At 42.5% G+C, this 23767-nt stretch overlaps 1 protein-coding gene across 2 annotated transcripts; it reads right to left on the bottom strand.

The window, feature by feature from the left end:
- Positions 1-7643: 7643 nt before the first annotated feature.
- On the bottom strand, positions 7644-22014 carry LOC139550526 (phospholipid phosphatase 3-like). 2 transcript variants are annotated; one of them, XM_071361467.1, is made up of 6 exons: positions 21572-22014; positions 15221-15375; positions 10582-10862; positions 9883-9940; positions 9596-9772; positions 7644-9420 (listed from the first exon to the last, which is right to left on the bottom strand). In XM_071361467.1, exons 1-6 carry the CDS (start codon positions 21711-21713, stop codon positions 9292-9294), a joined length of 942 nt encoding a protein of 313 aa, XP_071217568.1. In that variant the 5' UTR covers positions 21714-22014; the 3' UTR covers positions 7644-9291. The 2 variants fall into 2 exon arrangements, with proteins under 2 accessions (XP_071217568.1, XP_071217567.1); XM_071361466.1 differs by lacking the exon at positions 15221-15375 and adding an exon at positions 14697-14854 and having other exon boundaries at positions 21572-21862.
- Between the last annotated feature and the right edge of the window lie 1753 nt (positions 22015-23767).

The following is a 23767-nucleotide window of genomic DNA, read 5'->3' as shown; positions in this document are numbered from 1 at the left end:
ATTGGCCATCACGCTCGGTGTTCCCCACGTCTGGCAGCAATAAGGCAATAAGGCTGGTGATGAAGGGCACGGCTATACTTAGTAAAGGCAGAAGAAAACTCCCAGACTGTTGTATGCTATGTCTTTTCTTTTGAAGATTGGCCCTTTTATTGGCAAAGAGTTTGATCGCGGTCTTTTGTCTCTTAATTTTTTTCAATTGGGTCAGGGTGAGTGGAATGCGTCCTTTGAGAAGATTCAAAGCAATCTCACATAGGGATAATATGAGATCTGAAGAACAGTGACCCAAGATGGCCTTCCTTTTGACCCAACTAGGCTTCTCAAGAGGGGCAGGTTTCTTTTTAAACGCAGAGACATAGCTGTTACTTTTTAGGAATGTACGCAGCCGGCCACTCCCATGGGAACAGACCGGTTCATAGGCTCAGGTGTTCTGGAGTATTTGCTTTTAAATCCACGATTAAATAAGAAAATGGTGCTTTGGTAGCGTCCTCATAGCTCTCCATAAAGTAGGATTTCCTTCCCGGGTACATCTGCTGAGCTAGAGTGCTAATTTGTAGTTTGTCTCTAGGATTTTTGAACAAAACCATGTAATTGGTGTTCAAGCTAATGGTACGGCTATTTTTACCTTGGTGAAACACATTCTGCACCAAGTAAAGCACGGACAGGTTTCTATGATGAGTATATTGGGTAAAAAGCTCATGCAATTTCGGGATGTTCGCTACCTGCAAATAGCATATCGTCCAAAACCAGCAGATTGTTTTTATGAGGAGGGAGAAGTTCATCATCAGACAGGGATTCAGGTATTCCTTCAACAAACTTGATTTTTATTGTCTTCAATAATTCATCATACAGAGGTTGATAACATGAATAACACCACACAATATTATCAGGCTTTTGAGATAACACATGTTCAGAATTCTCTAAAATACTATTTACAAAACAAGTTTTACCACTATTTGATGGGCCTGCGATTAAGGCCGAAAATGGTAGTTGCATCCGGGGGTCAAAACCTTGTACAGCAGTCATTATATCTTAACGCGGCCAGCGCCGTAATTGTTCACGATTTTGGAAAAGACTGTCCAGCTTATGAATATGGGATAATCAATCCAATTAAAGCTAAACACTGGCATAAAAAAGTTGACATCCTTGCATGCTTTGGAAGATACATGAGAACTGACAGACTTTGTCGCATTTGCACTATCAAATTGTTCACATGCTAAAATTGTCACTTTGGAGTCAGGGCTATAGGCCATTGAAGTGATTCTTAGGGCCTTCAGATCACTGCGTCTGCAGACCTGTTCTTCCAGTGCATATCCGGGCAGAGTTGTACCACTCAGGGCCTGTTAAATTTTACAGAGCGCTAGCCTAATCTTAAGCCATTCTCTCATCCGCAGAGCAGGAGAAAAACTCCCAGGTTTTGCCTGATAAAGGGGTTTGGGGCCACTGTCTGTGAATATTTTAACCGTAGAATCCTCCGGTTGGAATATGTAAGACATATGTCCCTCACTTGTACCCAAAACTTCTTTAAAACATTCTGGGGCTTCACACAGAACTTCCTCGAGGCTTTTGTCGTTGGGTTCATGACAAGAGACGCATAGCACCCTGAGAATTGGCCTAGGAGACATAATTTTCTGTTTAATGTTCAGGGTTTATTAAAAAAAATCTTGTTTAGTGTTCTGGGGCCGCATGTCTTGTTCTGGGCTTTATTTATAATGCGTCTGCCAACCCCAATACCCCAGGACATTCGTGTTTCATAGACAACAGCCCTAAGGTCAATAAAACAGGGGGTGGGGGGCCATACTCTTTGAAATGTTCATCCCCCCCCAGTTCAAAGAGGTCCCTAGACATCAATTATCATGACAACTTCAAAGGCCTTATATACATATTTTCACACTCACTCTAAGGCATGAGAACAGGAACAGGATGCCCATATATGGGCATACGCACGTGATCACTTCCCACCAGGATGTCCTGACCGGATGTTCAAATATGGGCATGCACACGTCATCCGGACATAGGGTCATAAATCAAACGTTTGACGTGTGCCGTCTACTTTATTCTCTCTATCATGACTTGTGGGGGTATGCATGGGTGTTCGAGCTGTGTGCTAGTTGTTTGAACAGACAGTTCGGTGCTTTCAACATGTCAATACCTCTCACAAAGACAAGTAGTGGTGCAGTCAATCTTTGAGCCAGGAGAGATTGACATGCATGCTACTGATGTTAACTCTCCTTGTACATAAGTCTTTGATACTTGACTCTTTCTTCTCACCCAAGTGCCCAGCATTTATTCCAGACCTTTCACATAAAACATTAATGGGTAACAAATACTCTAGTTAAACAGGAAGGTTCTGTAGGGAGATGGAAAGAGGTATAAAGTGTGTGTGTGTGTGTGTATGCTCGTGGGTGTGTTTATGTGTGCGATGACGCACACTGACTATCCTCTCGTAGTCTGGTGCTGGTTGGTGTCTCATGGGTGAAGGTCTGTGATTCGTGCAGAACATGTTGAGTAGAGACCCACGTTGTAATGAGGTCACCTATCAGCTGTGTGCATACGTGTGTGTGGGTGTGTGTGTGAGGCCAGTTATCAGCTGAGGCAATGGGCGCGTTGTGGGTGTGCTTCATTTCCTATCAACCCCCAATCGGTCAGAGGGAGGGATGGAGGGAAGAAGGGATGATCTAAGCAACATCAACAACTGACAGACCATATGAGAGATCTCGAATGGAGAAAATGATCTTCCTCACTTAGGTCTGCACTCTTCAAACAATGTACACTGGCTGCTGTTGTTCTTCTTCTCTTATCCCTTTAGCTCGTTTGTTATGCTCGCTATCAGTGGAGTTTAATATGACATGTTACTTCTAATGGTTGGTGTATGTTGTTCCACTTTCCACATTTATAAGACCTCACATCAAAATAACAGCTCACACATTGTAAAATGCAGCTCAGAGAATGTAGCAGAGCCCCCTCAGCAAATCTCCTCGTTTGTTTGTGTGATGGAAACAAACCGCTTCAGTCGTTTTAATTGATAACATTTGTGCTTTGCTTCAAGTTTCGCATTTCAAGAGCAGAAGGGGGCCCTTTCGAATAACCAAACAAGAAAAATATCATCTTCAAATGTGACTTCAGAGGTGACCACAACAGTTCCACAGAGCTAACTGCATGTGAAGAATGCAGTCAGGGCAACACTCAACACAAAAATGCGACCGCACACATAATAGGCGTTAAATGACTGTGGGAAAACACGAACAACAAATTAGCCTTTTTGTTTAAAGACCACATCTAAGAGATTCCATTATTAGTATGCTTAGGACTGTTGATGAAGAAATTGTTCTTTCTCTCAATGAAAAAAAAACACGAGGAGAATTCCCAGAAATGGCATGTCTGTTGGGGCCATATGTATGTTTAAAAAGTACTGTGTATACAACCTCAAGCCAAACATTTCACTCCCAATAATTGCAACACATAAATGTTTATAAGAAAACCACCAAAAAAGCCTCTTAGTGACCCTAACTGAAACAATAAAACACGTTTGGTCAAAACAAAGAGAAAAACTTTAAGTCAAACATTTCACTCCAAATCATTGCAACACATATTGGTCGAACTGGCACACAGAGTGATTTCTGAAGCATCTATATAGGCCTTATGAAGGGTTTATGAAGCCTTCATTGAACCTGTAGTTCCCTCAAAGTCAGACTAGTGATAAACCTTTACCATCTGAGCATAACCAAGGGGTTCAAGAAGGCTTCACATCACATTTCTGAATATCTATTAGACTCTTGGCCACTGTCTTCTTCAGACAAGGACATTTATTTCATGGAGAAATAGAGTTCAGACACTGTAAATGCTTTCTTAATCTTCCACTAACTGTTATGACTTATATGGCAGTAGTTCAAAAATATAGATTAAAACAGCAATAAAATAAAAAGTTGTGCGTCAATAGCTTTTCATCTCTCAGAAAAAAAGCTCCATGTTTGGTTTGTGTAACTTTCACTAGCGTTGTTTATAGAAACAGAGAGAGACAAAACTGACTTTGAGGTTTTAAGGCACTGTTACTGCTCAGGCCTCTCAGTCCTCACTTGTGCCAAGTATCTACTCAGGAAGACGATGGTGGGCAAATACCATAATTGGCAAGAGCATAGATAGCAATAACTATGTAGAACACACTTCTTTAGGGACATCAGGAAATGGTTGTGACTGAGTCATAACTAGAGTAAGCAAGCTTTCCAGCTTATAGCCATAATCACATACAGTGGGGAGAACAAGTATTTGATACACTGCCGATTTTGCAGGTTTTCCTACTTACAAAGCATGTAGAGGTCTGTAATTTTTATCATAGGTACACTTCAACTGTGAGAGACGGAATCTAAAAACAAAAATCCAGAAAATCACATTGTATGATTTTTAAGTAATTAATTTGCATTTTATTGGACGGTCTACAGTCCGGAACCTCCTGAGACGGTCTACAGTCCGGAACCTTCTGAGACGGTCCCAGCGACGGTCGGCGGTTCGGTTCCTCCAGCTACGGTCGGCGGTCCGGAGCCTCCAGCGACGGTCGGCGGTCCGGAGCCTTCAGCAGGGGTTCTCAGTCCAGAGCCTCCAACGACGATCTACGGTCCGGTTCCTCCGGCGACGATCCATGGTCCGGAGCCTCCGGCGACGATCCACGGTCCGGTGCCTCCAGCGACGACCCATGATCCGGAGTTTCCGGTACGTCCTGTGTCTCCTCTCCGCACTCGCCCTGAGGTGCGTGTCATCAGCCCGGTGCCACCTGTACCGGTCCCACGCATCAGGTCTCCAGTGCGCCTCCACAGTCCAGTACGTCCTGTGCCTCATCTCCGCACTAGCCCTGAGGTGCGTGTCATCAGCCCGGTGCCACCTGTACCGGTCCCACGCATCAGGTCTCCAGTGCGCATCCACAGTCCAGTACGTTCTGTGCCTCTTCCCCGCACTCGCCCTGAGGTGTGTGTCATCAGCCTGGTAAGCTGTTTTTTCTCTGTGTTGGTTGGGGCGTGATGGTGACTTGGGTGGGTTATCTAGGTGTATTTGTATGTCTATGGTGGCCTGATATGGTTCCCAATCAGAGGCAGCTGTTTATCGTTGTTTCTGATTGGGGATCATATTTAGGCAGCCATTTCCCTTTTGTGTTTGTGGGATCTTGACTATGTTTAGTTGGCTGTCTGCACTATTTTGTATAGCTTCACGTGTTGTTCGTTGATTTTGTTGTTTTTGTTAATTGTTTCATTCATTAACTTCTCTGCGCTACGGATCCCTTTTACGGGATCATTTTCCTAAACAACCGCTGAATTGCAGGGCGCAAAATATTACAAAAAATATTTATAATCATGCAATCACAAGTGAAATATACCAAAACACAGTTTAGCCTGTTGTTAATCCACCTATCGTGTCAGATTTTGAAAATATGCTTTACAGAGAAAGAAATCCAAGCTTTTGTGAGTGTATCAATCAATGCTAGAACAGCTAGCCCCAAATTAGCATGGTCACGAAAGTCAGAAAAGCAATAAAATTAATCGCTTACCTTTGATAATCTTCGGATGTTTGCACTCACGAGACTCCCAGTTACACAATAAATGTTATTTTTGTTCGATAAATATTACTTTTATAACAAAAAAACGCCATTTGGGTTGCGCGTTATGTTCAGAAAACTACAGCCTCGTTCCGTTCGACGAAAATTCCAAAAAGTATCCGTAATGGTCGTAGAAACATATCAAATGTTTTTTATAATCAATCCTCAGGTTGTTTTTAACAAACATAATCGATAATATTTCAACCGGACCGTAACCTATTCAATACGAGAGAAAAAGAAAATGGAGAGCTACCCTCTCGCGCGCAGGAACTAATCAGAAGACACCTGACTAGTTTTGAAAAATCTCGCAAATTTTTCAAAATAAAAGCCTGAAACTATGTCTAAAGCCTGGTCACAGCCTGAGGAAGCCATTGGAAAAGGAATTTGGTTGATACCCCTTTAAATGGAAGAAAGACGGGCCAGGAAACACAGATAAAAAAAAAAAATCACGTCCGGGTTAGATTTTCTCAGGTTTTCGCCTGCAGAATTAGTTTTGTTATACTCACAGACAATATTTTGACAGTTTTGGAAACTTTGGAGTGTTTTCTATCCCAATCTGTAAATTATATGCATATTCTACGATCTGGACCTGAGAAATAGTCCGTTTACCTTGGGAACGTTATTTTAAAAAAATATAAAAAAATATGACCCCTAGCGTCAAGAGGTTAAAGGAGAATGTACGCATACCACGCTGCGCCTTGGTCTCACTATTAAAACGAGCGTGACACTGTGGCATACTTACCATCATGGTCTATATTATTGCCATGTACCACTGTGGCATACTCACATCATGGTCTATATTATTACAGTGTATCACTGTGACATACTCATCCACATGGTCTATATTATTACAGTGTTTCACTGTGACATACTCACTATCATGGTCTATATTATTACAGTGTACCACTGTGGCATACTCACAATCATGGTCTATATTATTACAGTGTATCACTGTGACATACTCACCATCATGGTCTATATTATTACAGTGTGAAACTGTGGCATACTCACCATCATGGTCTATATTATTACAGTGTATCACTATGGCATACTCACAATCATGGTCTATATTATTACAGTGTATCACTGTGACATACTCACCATCATGATCTATATTATTACAGTGTTTCACTGTGACATACTCACTATCATGGTCTATATTATTACAGTGTACCACTGTGGCATACTCACCATCATGGTCTATATTATTATAGTGTATCATTGTGGCATACTCACTATCATGGTCTATATTATTACAGTGTATCACTGTGGCATACTCACTATCATGGTCTATATTATTATAGTGTACCACTGTGGCATACTCATCTGCATGGTCTATATTATTATAGTGTACCACTGTGGCATACTCATCTGCATGGTCTATATTATTATAGTGTACCACTGTGGCATACTCATCTGCATGGTCTATATTATTATAGTGTATCATTGTGGCATACTCACAATCATGGTCTATATTATTATAGTGTATCATTGTGGCATACTCACCATCATGGTCTATATTATTACAGTGTATCATTGTGGCATACTCACAATCATGGTCTATATTATTATAGTGTATCATTGTGGCATACTCACTATCATGGTCTATATTATTATAGTTTACCACTGTGGCATACTCACTATCATGGTCTATATTATAATAGTTTACCACTGTGGCATACTCACTATCATGGTCTATATTATTATAGTGTACCACTGTGGCATACTCACTATCATGGTCTATATTATTATAGTGTACCACTGTGGCATACTCACTATCATGGTCTATATTATTATAGTTTACCACTGTGGCATACTCATCTGCATGGTCTGTATTATTACAGTGTATCACTGGGGGCATGGGTTAAAAGCTGGAATGCACACTATTTCCCCTTCAGGAAGTGAAGCACAGAACGGAACTCTATCATAGACTGGAACCTACGCCCAGAACTCACCCTCGCGCACAGTTGGAGAGAGCTGCTCCGCTTCACTATCAACTCCTGTAAGTTTTTTATGCCTTTGTCAAAGTGAAGAAAGACATGAAAAAATAGCACAAAAACTCTTAACATAATGTTTTTTTTTATTACACTGCACATATTTGATACACACATTTGGCTTGTATTTTTATTGAAGAAAATACAAAAAGGACAATACAAAAATATTAAAAGGTTATTTTAATATACATGTATTGAAGCTTTCTTTAAAAAAAACTATTTTACAAAGTTTGAATACTCACAAAAGTTGTAATTTCACTAAATTACTTCTGGCAATCATTGCTTGTTAATACAGCACAATTACACAGGCATCGACACGTCAAAATTCATAGTGGATATTTCATGAAAAGGTAGATAAATGATATTGTACATAATTCTCTGATACATAAATTATCTAAAAAAATAAAACAGATATTGCTGTGTGGTTGAAATGACATGAAAGGACAGGATATACTACGTTGTCACAGAGATGGGCTTCTTTTTGTTGTTGGTGCAGTTGGCACAGTATATGTGAGTCATTACAAAATGTATCACAAAGCTATAAGAAAGTATAATTCCACAGTTTTCCTGTTTTTAATATAAACGTCTGTTGAAGCAGCCTCATGCTCCCGATCTTCAACCTGAAGCATGTATGACAAGACACACCAACTCACTCAAATATATACATGACATTCAGATACTGGCACATGACAGACACGCACATACACACACACTCATGGCAGTGCACACGCACACACACTCACAGTCACTCTGTCCTAACACTTGTGAGTAGCCATCTGGCACACACACAGTTATTTCATTACAGGGCTCAGTGGAGGCTCGTCCCAACCAGCAGAAAGAAACCCACCTGTCTATCTACTGTATACACCACTACACCTCCATCACCTATAACTACACTTCTATACAAACTACATTTCAGGAGACCTAAAAGCTGATTTTAAATTTTAATACAAAGCTTTACAAAAAAGCTTCACTTCAGTTCATTCAAGTGGTGACAATCAAATCAAATATCGAGTTTGGATATAGTGCTATAGCTCGACTATATAACAAAGATTATTCATAAAATAAACATCCTTCCTGTAATCAAGGAATTTGTTTCTGTTCATGTGTTTCTGTCATTGGCAGAATTATGAGCCTGAATCCATGTTGCCTGAAGTTACCAGACCAAGTCAATCTGTAGAGCAGCAGGTTCCATGGAGACCTTCACTAATGAAAGCACGAATGAGAAACAGAGTTCTCCGGATAAGAATTGAGAGCCGTGCTCCCCACGTTCTTCCACATTCACATGTCAGATGAGATGGTGAGCAACATGGGCGTTGCTGGCTGTTCAGAAGGCACAACGTGAGTGTGAGTGTGTGTGTGTGTGTGTGTGTGTGTGTGTGTGTGTGTGTGTGTGTGTGTGTGTGTGTGTGTGTGTGTGTGTGTGTGTGTGTGTGTGTGTGTGTGTGTGTGTGTGTGTGTGTGTGTGTGTGTGTGTGTGTGTGTGTGTGTGTGTGTGTGTGTGTGTGTGTGTGTGTGTGTGTGTGTGTGTGTGTGTGTGTACAACTCTCCTCTGTTTTCAAATGTTTTCCAGTTTATTATTTCTCTGTGCCTTACAGACATGTCAGTTTTCAGTCTTGTTGCTTTGGCTGGTGGTTGAATGTATCCAGACCAGTAGATGATGTAAGTGATCTTTAAAACCTACAGCGGTAGGTAGCTGTACTCTAGTGGTCTGTACTATGCCATGGTGAGGTGGTTGCTCCTCTCTCTGATGTCTGTCATTGGGTTGGTGGGGTTCTTTACTGGCGTCACTGGTAGAGCTGAACTCCTGCCTCTGGGCTTGAACAGGTCAGATACGAAAAACACCTGGGGGATAGGAAAAAACAAGATTTGTTTTGGAATATTGTCAATAATAAATGATATAGTAAAAACAGGTCAGACATGTTATTGATACAGACTGCATAACTGTATTATGTATATAGCAATTTGTATATGCAGTACCATATCATCCTATGTAGTAAGTCATAGTTATAGTACTTACTATGCAGTAGGACACCAAGGCTCCCTGTCCGAAGCCAGCCAGGACGTCTGTGGGGTGGTGCTTGTGGTCGGAGACGCGGGACAGGCCGGTGTAGAAAGACATCATGATGAGGGTGAACTGGGTCAGGGGGCGCAGGAGACGGGCTCCACGCCAGGTGAACCTGGACTGCAGGTAGAACTGGGAGGACCGGACAGAGGGGAAATTAATTAATCAACACAGGGTGACAAGTAGAGGTGTGTGTGTGTGTGTGTGTGTGCATTTGGCTAAGACACATAACAGTAACTCACCACCAGATACAGCATGGTGTACATGGAAAAGGATGCATGGCCAGAGAAGAACGACTTCCTGAAAAGGAGAGAATAAACATGTTAACACAGTGTTGTTGTTGCTATCCAGGTATGCCTTTCTCCTGGGTATCATTTGTCTCCCGGGTGGCGCAGTGGTCTAGGGCACTGCATCGCAGTGCTAGCTGCGCCACCAGAGTCTCTGGGTTCGCGCCCAGGCTGGGCTGGGTTCGCGCCCAGGCTCTGTCGCAGCCGGCCGCAACCGGGAGATCCGTGGGGCGACGCACAATTGGCATAGCGTCGTCCGGGTTAGGGAGGGTTTGGCCGGTAGGGAGGGTTTGGCCGGTAGGGATATCCTTGTCTCAGTATGTAAAAATGTAATAAAATGTATGCACTCTACTGTAAGTCGCTCTGGATAAGAGCGTCTGCTCTTGGCCGGTAGGGATATACTTGTCTCAGTATGTAAAAAATGTAATAAAATGTATGCACTCTACTGTAAGTCGCTCTGGATAAGAGCGTCTGCTAAATGACTAAAATGTAAAAAAATGTATTGAACTAAGCATTCACTTTGCATGAAATTTAACCAGTATCACTTTAAACTAAGCATAACTTCTACGTTTTTTTATAGAGCATTCATAAAGTCTTCATAAGCACTACATAGATGTTTCACAATCACAATGGAGTCATGTCAGAGTAATGTACCTGGCCTCCTGGACTTTGCTCTCGGGCCCATGACACTGGTAGTCTGTGATGTAGCCCAGGGAACAGTTAATGGTGGACCAATCGGGCTTGCACACGTCCAGGAAGTGGGGTCGCATGCGGCCCACCGATACCTTGGCGATGTCCGTGAACGATTGGCTGACTGCGCAGCCAAAGATGAACACGCCCACCTGCTTGTAGAGGGCGGAGATGTAGGGGTTCCCTACGAAGGACTTGGAGCCCTCGTTCAGGTAGTGAATCCTATAGCTCTCCCCAATGACGATCTGATGGGGATGGAACAAGGAGAGGATATGGTCATGTAATCGACAGTATAAGATGGCCGCTGTGGCAGTGAAATGGTAATTAATGGACCCGGAGTCTACGGCGGCCATCTTTGTAGATTACATAACTTTATCTCTCACCAATGATGATCTGACAGGAGGGATCAAGGAGAGGATACAGAAACTCTGCCTGTATATATGGCTCATCAGTCAGGTCATCTACAAAGATGGCTGCTGTAGACCTGGGGCAGTCAAATGACTGCTAGTATAGCATACAGTTACTGTATGTTCTCTGTTCCATAGTAGTTATGAAGACACTTTTCCTATGTCAACAAAACTGAACCGCGTATTCATTTCCTAAATATACCATATGATAGAGTATCAGACATCCAATACACACTTGGAATTCAGTAAATCACAGAAGTAAAACAGGTGAGACAGATCAGAGAGTAGAGAGGGACAATATTAGGAGTAATCAGAATGTGATATGAACAGTGACATCAATACTGTGAACTTGCCTTGTGTGAGGACAAAAAGTCTTACATCTAAGACATGCAAATGTTTCTGTTTGTTCTTGAGGAAAACGTCCATAAAAACACTACAGATCAAACCCTTGGTCTGTACCATTAACATCAAAAACGAAATGCATAACTTTCAGTATAGCTACAGTATGTGAGGGTGAGTGAGTATGTGAGTTGTGGACAGCACATGCAGAGGTTTTCAGTGGGTAAATAAACAAACGTAGACTGGACTCGGGGACGTGGACTGGACTAGGGGACGTGGACTGGACTAGGGGACGTGGACTGGACTAGGGGACGTGGACTGGACTAGGGGACGTAGACTGGACTAGGGGACGTGGACTGGACTAGGGGACGTGGACTGGACTAGGGGACGTAGACTGGACTAGGGGACGTGGACTGGACTAGGGGACGTAGACTGGACTAGGGGACGTAGACTGGACTAGGGGACGTGGACTGGACTAGGGGACGTGGACTGGACTGGGGGACGTGGACTGGACTAGGGGACGTGGACTGGACTCCAATAATTCACTACTGTTCAAGTTCAAGTGCCTTTCCCTTCCCCACACCACTCTAATCCACCTCCTGGCCACTGACAAATGGGAGAGAGAGAGTGAGTGGGGATAGAAGGAGGTAGATGGAGAATTAGAGAGGGAGGGAGTGAGGAGAGGCGTGAGGGAGAGGGAAGAGAGGGAGGGAGAAAGAGAGTGAGACAGGAGTGACGGACAGAGGGGGAGAGAAGAAGAGAGAGAGGAAGGGAGAGAGGGAGAGAACAGTGATGGAAGAAGAGCCGGGGAGAGATAGGGAGAGAGCGAGGGAGATAAAGAGGGAGGAGGCGAGAAGGAGTGAGTGGGGAGAGAAGAAAAGAGGGGGAGAGAGGGAGGGAGAAAAGTAGGGAAAAGGGAGAGGAATTGAGAGAGGGAGGGCGGGGGCAGCACTTCTGGTTTTAATCAGGAGAAACGCTGAGCTAGGCGACATGGTGTCCAGATTCGGCCAGAGCAGACTCACATCAGGGGCTAGTTAGTTTTCCACCTCACCAGCTGACTTGTTTTCGCAGAGCTCTGATTTCACTAGTGGATGTCTGGGTGTTTTCTTGTTAGTATCTCGGTTTCATCGCAAAATTCTTGTCTGGTCGAAAAAACGTCTCTTTTTTTAAAAACACATTCCTTGGGGGGAAAGTCCTATAGGGAGATTTTACAAGCTGATAACATGTATGTTTTTCTTTTTTCTTTCTTTCTCTCCACCTTGGAGCCCTTTAGAGCCTGGCTGATCCAACCCAGCTGCTTCATGGGAGAGAAAAGAATACATCTGGTTCTCATTGTGTGACAACTGAGAGAAGATCAACTATGTGAATGAAACGGCTTTGTAGTAACTTTATGTAACTGTTACAGTTGTAACCTCAGAGATATTCAAAGGGGGGAAGAGGTTGTCTCGTGGCTTGTCTCATAAATGTCTAGTCGTCTCACAAATGATAAAAAGTAAACTCGTACACTCCCAGAGTTGTTTTTCTTTCCAGAGATGTTTTTTACGCAGTGCCAATTTCAAGGGACACAGCATCTATGCCTTTAATTTAAGACAGGCAGCTTCTCTCTCCGCTTTATCCAAGGGGCAACGAAGCATTAAATGACCTAATGCTAAGAGTTTTCCAAGAGTTCAAGAAAGTCTAAGGCCAGCCAAAAGGCTCTGGGCCTCTGGGGAACATGGAATTTAACGTCACGTTCAGAAGAAGAAAATGAGCCTACAGCTCTTCTCCTGTGCCATCCACCACATTTCCAGGCCCGTGAATTACAGCGTTTGACCGAACAACCATTGCGTCAACCATAATTACACAGGCCAAGGGAGATCCTTCTCACCATGCAAACCAATCCAATTGCCTCAACCCCTGACTGGGTCTGTTCAGTGGAATGCAACCTTACAGAAGGTTGAGGATAGAAATGTCTTGAATAGAGCAGCTAGCATGATCATCTGACCCTATTCTATAGGACAGAGAAGCATGTCTGTTCTAGATAATCTATTACTATCTGAAAGTTCTTGAACGTTGCACTCCAAAGAATGCAACCCTGAGGTTAGACTTCTCTTCAGTGAGATGGAGCCCTACACCAGCAGGTCTTCAGTCATCTTATAGTAAACAGCAACAGCCTGATCCATTTAACATTTCAACCCTCTAAACTCTTTTATAACACCTTCAACACTGGAACCATCTTAATCACACCAATCAAGATAACACTAACAGCAAAACCAACTGGCGAATGTCGATTCTGATTTGCTCTTATCTAGTGCTACTCAGAACACTAAAAGGCCTGACAGGTCTGGAAAATCATAGTCAATAATACTGTTTTTCGACTGTAACACGAGTGTTACACTAGTGTATACACCCTTATGTTATACTAGGGAAATTGTTTCTATAGCTAGGTCTGGCAGTGAAGGGCAGAATCAACAACATGTGCATAATCAAAACTGTTGCTTTGTGAGAAGATGTTAAAGTTCACAGTTCGCCATTGTTATGTAAATGAAAGCTTGAAAGTACCAGTGGCCCATTTAGAAACGGGCGCCGGCCCACGTAGGATGGAAACAGAAAAGTCTGAGCCTTTTGGGTAAAACGCTGAGGTAAATCCTGTATGGAAATGCACCATAAGATACTAATTGCACAATCTGTCAGTGAGCATGTAGGCACTCAGAGAAAGTTCAACTTTGAATGATGTGTATTGGCATGGTGGTCAAAAAACGAACAAACTTGATCCTGGATAACATCCACTAGACATGATAGTTCAAAGGTGACTCGATCTGTGGTAACATTTAGTAGACACATAGTACAGTGACTGGGACACACAGTGGGTGGCCCGGTAGACACATAGTACAGTGACTGGGACACACAGTGGGTGGCCCGGTAGACACACAGTACAGTGACTGGGACACACAGTGGGTGGCCCGGTAGACACACAGTACAGTGACTGGGACACACAGTGGGTGGCCCGGTAGACACACAGTACAGTGACTGGGACACACAGTGGGTGGCCCGGTAGACACACAGTACAGTGACTGGGACACACAGTGGGTGGCCCGGTAGACACACAGTACAGTGACTGGGACACACAGTGGGTGGCCCGGTAGACACACAGTACAGTGAGTAGGTGATGGTGTATACTGCTGAGACGATGAGGTGAAAAGTCGGGTGAACATACATTAGTGAGTAGCCTGAATCCCAGATCTGTTTGTGCTGTCTTGACAACTCCAATGCATACTCTTATACATAAGAGTTGGCCAACACAGAACAAACTGAACTGGGACTGAGGCTAATTAGCGAGTTATAGTGACTTACAGAAAGGATGGTGATAAGAATGCCAGCAGCAGAAAGCACAGCGTCGCTTATGGTGTCTCCGTGTTTGGCCATGTACTTGATGGACTCATCGTTGCAGTAAAAGCCTCGGCGGTAGGGCTGTACAGCACTAGTCTCTATGATCAGGAAAGGCAGGCCGGCTATGGACACACAGCAGCGGTGAGGCAGAGAGAGAGATGGAGACAAAGAACGAGAGGGTCAATAAGGGGCTCCTAGAGGAGGGTCCACGGGTAGATGGCACAGCGATGGACAGACAGGGAATATGGGGGTCTCACTTCTCACTCTAAATGTATTTTGGCCCAATGGAATCCCCTACTGACCTTGGTCTGTTTCTGCTATAGCCAACTGGCATGACTAGAAAGGTGATCCCCAACTAGTAAATGTTAGGAAGCTATAAGTGTGTGCGGACACGTTTAGATAGCCAGTTAGTGCCTGGGTGAAGTTGGAGTGAGTCCCCTGTATGTGTTCCCTGTCCCTCCTGCTGCTGCGCCATGCTAAAGACTTACGGAGGTGACGGGCACAGTGAAGCCGACAGCTACCAGGGCAGTGGTGGGCACCGTGCTGCTCTTATAGGACAGACTGATGCTGCTGGCATTGCAGAACAAGCCCCTCCGGTGGGGCACGATGGGAAACTTGTGCAGAAAGGCAGCAAAGAGTATCACTGCACACAGACAGACACACGAGAGCTGGGGTCAGCCCATGTATTCTAACTGGCATACAAACACACACCACACACACAACCTGTATTTCTGCAGTTAACCCACAACACTCACCAAGCAAACACAGAAAGACACACCCACACACTTACCAGGGGCAGACAAATACACTTGCATGGGCTCTGGAAGGGAACTGTTGTTATGCAGTTGTCATCATAACATTGATCAACATTTTCTTCACACAAACCTCAGCTGATAACGTTGTACATTTGTGTAATATAAAATGATACGGTGATCAGAATTGGACCTGTACCATGTTCAATTTGAGGAAAATATCAAGGGGACATGTAGGATACAGCAATCTACCAAATATCCGTTTAAGTGATAGAGCCTCTCGTTCTACCACCAGATAACACATGAACATCCTGCTGTTGTTATCCTATCTCTGTGTACTGAAATGACCCGGCCATTGACAATATTAACTTAATAACAGCAACTCCTGAAAAATGTAATAAACTAAATTAAATTTACTGACATGGCAGCCAAGAAAGGGAAAGATCTGTCATTGTTAGAATCTGTAGCACCCTTCATACCATGAATAACCAACATCAAACAGAGGCAGCTACTACTAAAAGGGTTGGATGGTATCCATCACAGATAACTAAAGTGGAAAAAACATGGCGGCGCTATCAGCCTTCAAGGATGAGACTTGAAGGGTGTTTTTGTCAAATCTAATTTGTGTCTTTGGCCACTTTTAGAGGTAAAAGAGCTTATACATTTTTTTACAACAAACAGATAACAAACATATTGGATGAGAAAATAAAATGTAGGCCAAGAGGACTAAAGGGGAAAAGTGGTACCCAGGAGAGGACTGTCCAACCCCCTGACAGAAAACATACTCTCTCGCTCGATCACATCAAAGTGGACCTTTACTGATGTTTGACGCTTTGAAGTGAACCTCTTGAATAATTCTTAAATGTATGAATACAAAGAAAAACAAACATCCAGCCTATACCCCTTCTCTCTAGGTATAGGCGGAGGCCGGGGTGGGAGGGAAGATCAAACTGGGGGTGCTGGCCTGGGTGCTGCAGAGCTGAGGCAGGGGGCTTGATGTCTTCAAACCCAAATGTCAACACACACCTCAGTATGCTTGGCTCCCCTTGCCCTGCTCCAAGCTGCCTGAGCTTTGAAGGCCCAGCTGGAAACAGCTCATGTTACAGGCCAGTCTCTCTGCCTGATGGGAACCCCAGACCAGACCCTAACCACTCCTCCACTGGCCTCCCTCCCTCACATCCAAGATTCAACATGATTCACATTATTACTGTTACTGTTTTTACTATTACTATTCAAACAAATACCCTGACAGGAGCAACAATAAACCAGAAGACCATTTGAAGCTACAGTAGTGTTTTCAGTGATGTTAGAGCTGTAGCAGAGAGAAAACCTACTTTAAGTACCATCCGATCTTGACTGTCTAATCCGTTGGGCCTTTTTCATGGCCCTTGTGATGGGAGGGAATCAGCAGGCATTCCTCTCACAGCACAGTGCTTGGCTTGGCAGCTTGGGACCGCTGCTTGCTGATGATGTAGGCAGTGGTGGAGAAAGTACCCAACTGTCATACTTGAGTCAAAGTTAAGATTCCATAATAGGAAATGACTCAAGTAAAAGTGAAAGTCACCCAGTCAAATACTACTTGGGTAAAAGTCTAAAAGTATTTGGTTTTAAATATACTTAAGTATCAAAGTAAATGTAATTGCTAAAATATACTTAAGTATCAAAAGTAAATGTATGAATAATTTACAAAAAAATTATATTAAGCAAACCAGACAGACAGCACAATTTTCTTATTTTAAATTTTTTACATATTGCCAGGGACACACTCCAACACTGAGACATCATTTACAAATAAAGCATTTGTACTTAGTGAGTCCGCCAGATCAGAAGCGGCAGGGATGACCAGGGTTGTTCTCTTGATAAGTGTGTGAATTGGACAATCTTCTGTCCTGCTAAGGACTACTTTTGGGTGTCAAGGAAAATGTATGGACTAAAAGTAAATTATTTTCTTTAGGAATGTTGTGAAGTAAATGTAATAGTTGTCAAAAAATAAATAGTAAAGTATGAGTACCCCCCCAAAAAACACTTAAGTAAAAATACTTTAAAGTACTACTTAAGTACTTTACGCCACTGGATGTAGGGCAGTGGAAAGAAAAAAAGAGGGCCCTAGTCTCAGCACAGCTATGAATGTGCAAGGCGTTAATCGTGGTGTCTTGATCTCACTGACCACCTTTAAACACATGATCAGATCCAAGACTCACAGAGTAGGCTGGCGAGTAAAAATGAGAGCAAGTTAAATAAAAGGAAATTGAGATGTTACAAAGACTGTTTTTCCCATGATTCAGCTGTGTTGTCTTACCCCGAGGCCCCCAAACCTGACATCCCATGCCACCAGACAGTGCAGCATCAGCATTCTGCAAGACATCTTGGGATTTCCCGTTTTACTCGCTTCACACAAGCGAGGGAAAACTAGTGCCCCGCTGGTTGCCAAGAACAACACCAGCCGAGTGGCGCATGTCTAATGCATTAGCTACACTGAACCCCCAAAAAACAGAAAGCAGTAAACACTCCCTAATTAAAAAGGGCATGAGTGAGCAGGTCGGATTTTCTTTTACCAAAATCAAAATGGTGGTCTATTTATTATTTGGCTTTTCTATCATCGTAGCGGATTACTTTAAAGCCCCAGTAAGGTATAACCAAACAACTTCCTCGAAGTGATGAGTTAGTACTCAAACAACTGATTGCTTTGTTTTCTCTCATGGAAAATTGGAAGCGAGAAACATTTACCTTGAGCTTATTGGGTTATAAGAATTCTTAAGCACGCCCATAGGACTTTTTAGAATTACAGTTTGTGGAGTCAATTCCACTATGGAAACTACAATCAATGTTTGGAACAGGCAAATAGAGGCTTGCATTGAATGAATTAAATTCCACCATATTTTGGGGGCATTTACCGTAACACCAGTTGCTGAAGCTAAAATAAACAGACACATTTTCCACTTGCTGCCAATGCTCGCCCACTGACATACTTAGTGTATACTACATGTATGATAGAGTATATACAGATGCCCTTGTTTTTACTTGTACGCTTGTGTGCATGGCAGGCAGTACCCCCACAGAAACTACTCCCTGTCTGTCTGGTCGTGGTGCGGCGGGCAAACCCTGTTCCTATACTCTCATAATTCCACAGACTGCTGGGAGAGAGGAACGGAGGGGAAAAGATCACATTTGTGTTGAATTGTGGTTGCCAAAAATATTTGTGATGAATGCTTAATGTGGCAATCAGCAGCTGAAACAATAACAAAGTTCCTCCCAGCCACTGTTTTGGTAAAAAGCTGGGGGATGGGGCTGGAGAAATGTAACCACTCTCAAATTCATAGCCAGTGCTATTGATGCAAGGACTGACTATCCATGATTTCAAAATGATAGTTTTAACCATGTTTTGAGACTATACAGTGTTTATTTACATCTACTTTGTTTACAAACATTGGAGAAAAACATTTGTATATTTTGGGTGCTCATGGAGTGTGACAGTTGAACTAAGCTAATGAAGCATTTACAAGTTATATTCTTCAAAAATAAAAACACATTCAGTGCATTCGGTAAGTGTTCAGACCACTTGACTTTTTCCACATTTTGTTACGTTACAGCCTTATTCTAAAATGGATTAAATAGTTTTTTCCCCTCATCAATCTACACACAATATCCCATAATGACAAAGTAAAAACAGGTTTTTAGAAATGATTGCAAATGTATAAAATATGACATATACAAAAGTATTTCAGACCCTTTACTCAGTACTTTGTTAAAGCACCTTTGGCAGTGATTATAACCATGAGTCTTCTTGGGTTATAATCAGGTGTGCCAAGCTACAAGCTTGGCACACCTGTAATTGGAGAGTTTCTCCCATTCTTCTCTGCAGATCTACTCAAGCTTTGTCATGTTGGATGGGGAGCATTGCTGCACAGCTATTTTCAGGTCTCTCCAGAGATGTTAGATCGGGTTTGAGTCCGGACCCTGGCTGGGCCACTGAAGGACATTGAGACTTGTCCCGAAGTCACTCCTGCGTTGGTCTTGGCTGTGTGCTTAGGGTCGTTGTTCTGTTGGAAAGTGAACCTTCACCCCAGTCTGAGGTCCTGAGCGCTCTGGAGCAGGTTTTCATCAAGGATCTCTCTGTACTTTGCTCCGTTCATCTTTGCCTCGATCCTGACGTCTCCCAGTCCCTGCCACTGAAAAACATCCGCACAGCATGGTGCTTCCACCACCATGCTTCACCGTAGGGATGGTGCCAAGTTTTCTCAAAACGTGACGCTTGGCGTTTAGGCCAAAGAGTTCAATCTTGGTTTCATCAGACCAGATAATCTTGTTTCTCATGGTCTGAGAGTCTTTAGGTGCCTTTTGGCAAACTCCAAGCGGGCTGTCTTGTGCCTTATACTGAGGAGTGGCTTCCATCCTTCCACTCTACCGTAAAGGCCTGATTGGTGGAGTGCTGCAGAGATGGTTGTCCTTCTGGAAGGTTCTCCCATATCCACAGAGGAACTCTAGAGCTCTGTCAGTGACCATCGGGTTCTTGGTCACCTCCCTGACCAAGTCCCTTCTCCCTCGATTGCTTAGTTCGGCCGGGCGGCTAGCTCAAAGAAGAGTCTTGGTGGTTCCAAACATCTTCCATTTAAGAATGATGGAGGCCACTGTGTTCTTGGGGACCTTCAATGGTGCAGACATTTTTTGGTACCCTTACCCAGATCTGTGCCTCGACACAATCCTGTCTCGGCCCTGTATGAACAATTCCTTTGACTTCATGGCTTGATTTTTGCTCTGACATGCACTGTCAACGGTGGGAACTTAAATCATGTCTAATCATGTCCAATTAATTGAATTTACCACAGGTGGACTCTATTTTTGTTTTTGCAAACATTTCTAAAAACCTGTTTTCACATTGTCATTATGGGGTATTGTGTGTAGATTGCTAAGGATTTAATTTAATTTAATCCAATTTAGAATAAGGCTGTAACGTAACAAGGCACTGTATTTCTGAATTTGCAGGGCAATAGAGAGACAGAGAAGTTTGTTGACAGAAGAACCTCTACTGACCTGAGATAACCTTATCAGAGACTATTTCTACTAAACAGTTGTGGTGTAAGAAGTGGCCATAGATGTCTCATGGGACACAGTCAACTCAGTCAGTAACCCTGTAGAAGTTGAATACTACGTCTTCACCACAGAGTAATAAATTCAACCTCCATGTATTATACATTTCAACCCATCAAAGGAATAATACTTTCAAACTGTCAAGGGGTAAAAATGACTGGTCTCTGAAATGCATATCATAACACCTTGTACTGTAGGCGTTGTGTCAAGTCACCAGCAGATCAAAGACTACTAGGCCTTGGATCAGAAGACTTATTAGGGTCTTTCTTGGAATTACTGATTCATTCACCTTTGAGCTGTTTGGAACTTCCCCACCTTAGTGTTTTTGAGCCTGGTAAGGAATCATTCACTCCTAGCTCAGAAAGAGAGAGTGAGGGAAATATATGGCACCCAGAACATTAGCTGAACACATGGCTGACCTTGTCACCACTTTCCTTTAATCACACACACACACACACCAGATGTCACTTCAATAGAATTCCTGGCTTGTGGCATGTGAGGCATTCTGTAAAATATTAAAACAGGCCAAATGAGTGCAACAAGTAAAAATACTTGTTGCAATTTATCAATTACCCTTTCCCATTTGCATTGTGGGCAATGGCATTCAAATAACTCTGGACAAATATTGTCATGAGAAATCATTGTCTTTCTAAGGGGGGGAAAACGTTTAAACTATTTTTGCTGTTTTATATAAAATATATATATATATGTATCTTGGATAAAGAATGACATTGCTCAGAGATTGCTTGGATTAATTATTATTATTAAGACTGCCAGTTTCTGGATTTGACATAACTTTGGGATTAACACTCTAGCTCGACTATGATGACAAACTAACATTGTCCCAGAACATTATCCTGCTATTAACATAATTAATAAAAACAATACAACATGTGCTAATTCGCATAACCATATTTTATGCAAATAAAAAACATGTTTACTCATTTCACATCCGAAAATCATTAAACATCTATAGAAATGAAAGGCAGAAAATCTCACCTAAAAACAAGCAGACGAGATCCATACCGACCAGCAACTTTCTCCTGCTGTTGTCTTTACAGTTGTTGTTATTCCGGGAAGAGCTTCCTCCATTCCTTGTCTCTGGTGCCATTGTCTTCTCATAAATTAAACAGCGTTGCATTTATAGGCCCCTTGAATGGTTTTCCAAATTAAAGAAAGCGTGGCAAAGTTGCAGCCTCCAGTCCCGTTAACTTCTCCTAGTCAGTTATTGAGTTACCATCAGCTGAGAGAGGATTTTGAATAGTTTTCCATATATTGTGCTGATAAATTCAAATGAGATGTGCGGGTTTTTCTGATAGTAATGTTGACTTTCCAGTTAACTGCAAGGGTTTATTTCTTTCCCGTATATTCTGCTCGTTCTGTGACTTTCGTTGTTGAGCCAGCTTCTAATAATCCTTGAGGACCACCGAAGGTTTAGTTGCGCTCCCACCTCCGGTGATCGCCTCCTACAAGACCCACGGACCTCCCCCTACAGCCGGTAGTGATGGGCATTCCGGCTCTTTTCAGTGAGCCGGCTCGTTCGGCTCAGCTCACCAAAAAGAGCCGGCTCTTTTGACTCCCAAAAGGATCTTTAAAAAAAATATGTTTTGTATTTTTTCAAGTCAAACAGTTTGCCATAGTTTGACTATGATTGGTGTTAAAACGATTCTTATTAAATGATTAAATAAAATCATACTCTACCTTAACCACAATGTATTTAAAAATGCATTGGTTTGTTATGAAGAAAAAAATGCTATTAAACATTTGCATTTAAAGTATAACTTTTTAATGTATATAAACAAAGTGCATATAAATCTAACCATTCAAAATGAATACAATCTGAACAACATAATAGAATATTGCACCACATCAAAGAAAAATAAATAACAATTTGCAAAACTGCAGCATCCCACAAATTGAGATAAATGTAAAAAAGAAGGATGCTATTAAACATGTGCATTTAAAGTATAACTTTTTTAATGAATATAAACAAAGTGCATATAAATGTAACAATTCAAAATGAAAACAATCTGAACAACATAATAATAGAATATTGCACCACATCAAAGAAAAATAAATAACAATGTGCAAAACTGCAGCATCCCAAAATGGAACTTTCTGTCTATTGATGAACATAGGGTGTCCATCAACTCTGTCACATGTCATGTGGTTACATTTGCTTCTCTCTGGCGGTTGGCTGTGATTCGCTGCAGACCCTGACACAGGAGTATCATTTTTGAGGCTGTCACATAGCTGAAAAGACAGAACAGTACAGTAACTCAGGTTCATGTTTTGTCTACTGATATTACATTCTCAACATTCTCATCTTCTGCTCATATACATATATAATACTGGATTAAATAATGATGTAGTAATAACTGCTTACTGTACCTCTCTCCACTGATCTCCACAGTGACCTGCTCAAAGTGTTCCAGGACTCTGCACACCTCCACCACCTCCCATTCCTCTTGGGTCAGAGCATCAACAGGTGCATTGACAATGGCCAGGGTAGAGATGATGGCATCCTTTGACTCAAGAAATCACTTCAATGTATAAAATGTTGAATTCCACTTTGTAGTGCAGTCTTGTTTAGGCCTCTGCTCAGGCATCCCCATCTGGCATTGTGTAGACTTTAGTTTTTCAGCACCTACTGTGTTCCTGTGGAAGTATTCCACAGCTGCTTTCACTTTGTCCACAGTGGGCTTCATCACCTTCAGAGCATCTCTTACAATCAGGTTGATTGTGTCGGCAAGACATGGATGATGGGTCCATTTTAAAATGTCCATGGCTTTGGTTATGTTAGCTGCATTGTCACTAACACAACATACCACTTTCCATCTACTTGCCATTCTCTGGCCACTCAACAGTTCCTCTGCCAAGTTATCTGAGGTGTGTCTGTCGCTGAACTCCAAGCAGTCCAGAAGACAGCTAGACATCGGAAAAAAATGTATGAAGTGACATGTAACCGACATGTAAGAAGTGGTTACCCTTGATGTCCAGCAGTCAGTGGTAAGTCAGACTGCAGTAGCTTTTTGGACTCTCTCCCACACTGAAGCCTGTGTGCTCTCGTACAGTTGTGGAATAAGTGAATTTGAAAGGGTTTTCCTGCTTGGAATTGTGTACATTGGATTTAGACTATTGCTATAATTTCTAAAACCTCTGTCCTCCACGATCGAAAATTGCTGGAAATCGGTG

The sequence above is a fragment of the Salvelinus alpinus genome, chromosome 23 (assembly GCF_045679555.1).
Source record: "Salvelinus alpinus chromosome 23, SLU_Salpinus.1, whole genome shotgun sequence".
Lineage (NCBI taxonomy): Eukaryota > Metazoa > Chordata > Actinopteri > Salmoniformes > Salmonidae > Salvelinus > Salvelinus alpinus.
Note: the sequence above shows the minus strand (reverse complement) of the source record. Positions and strands in the feature narration are given on the sequence as shown.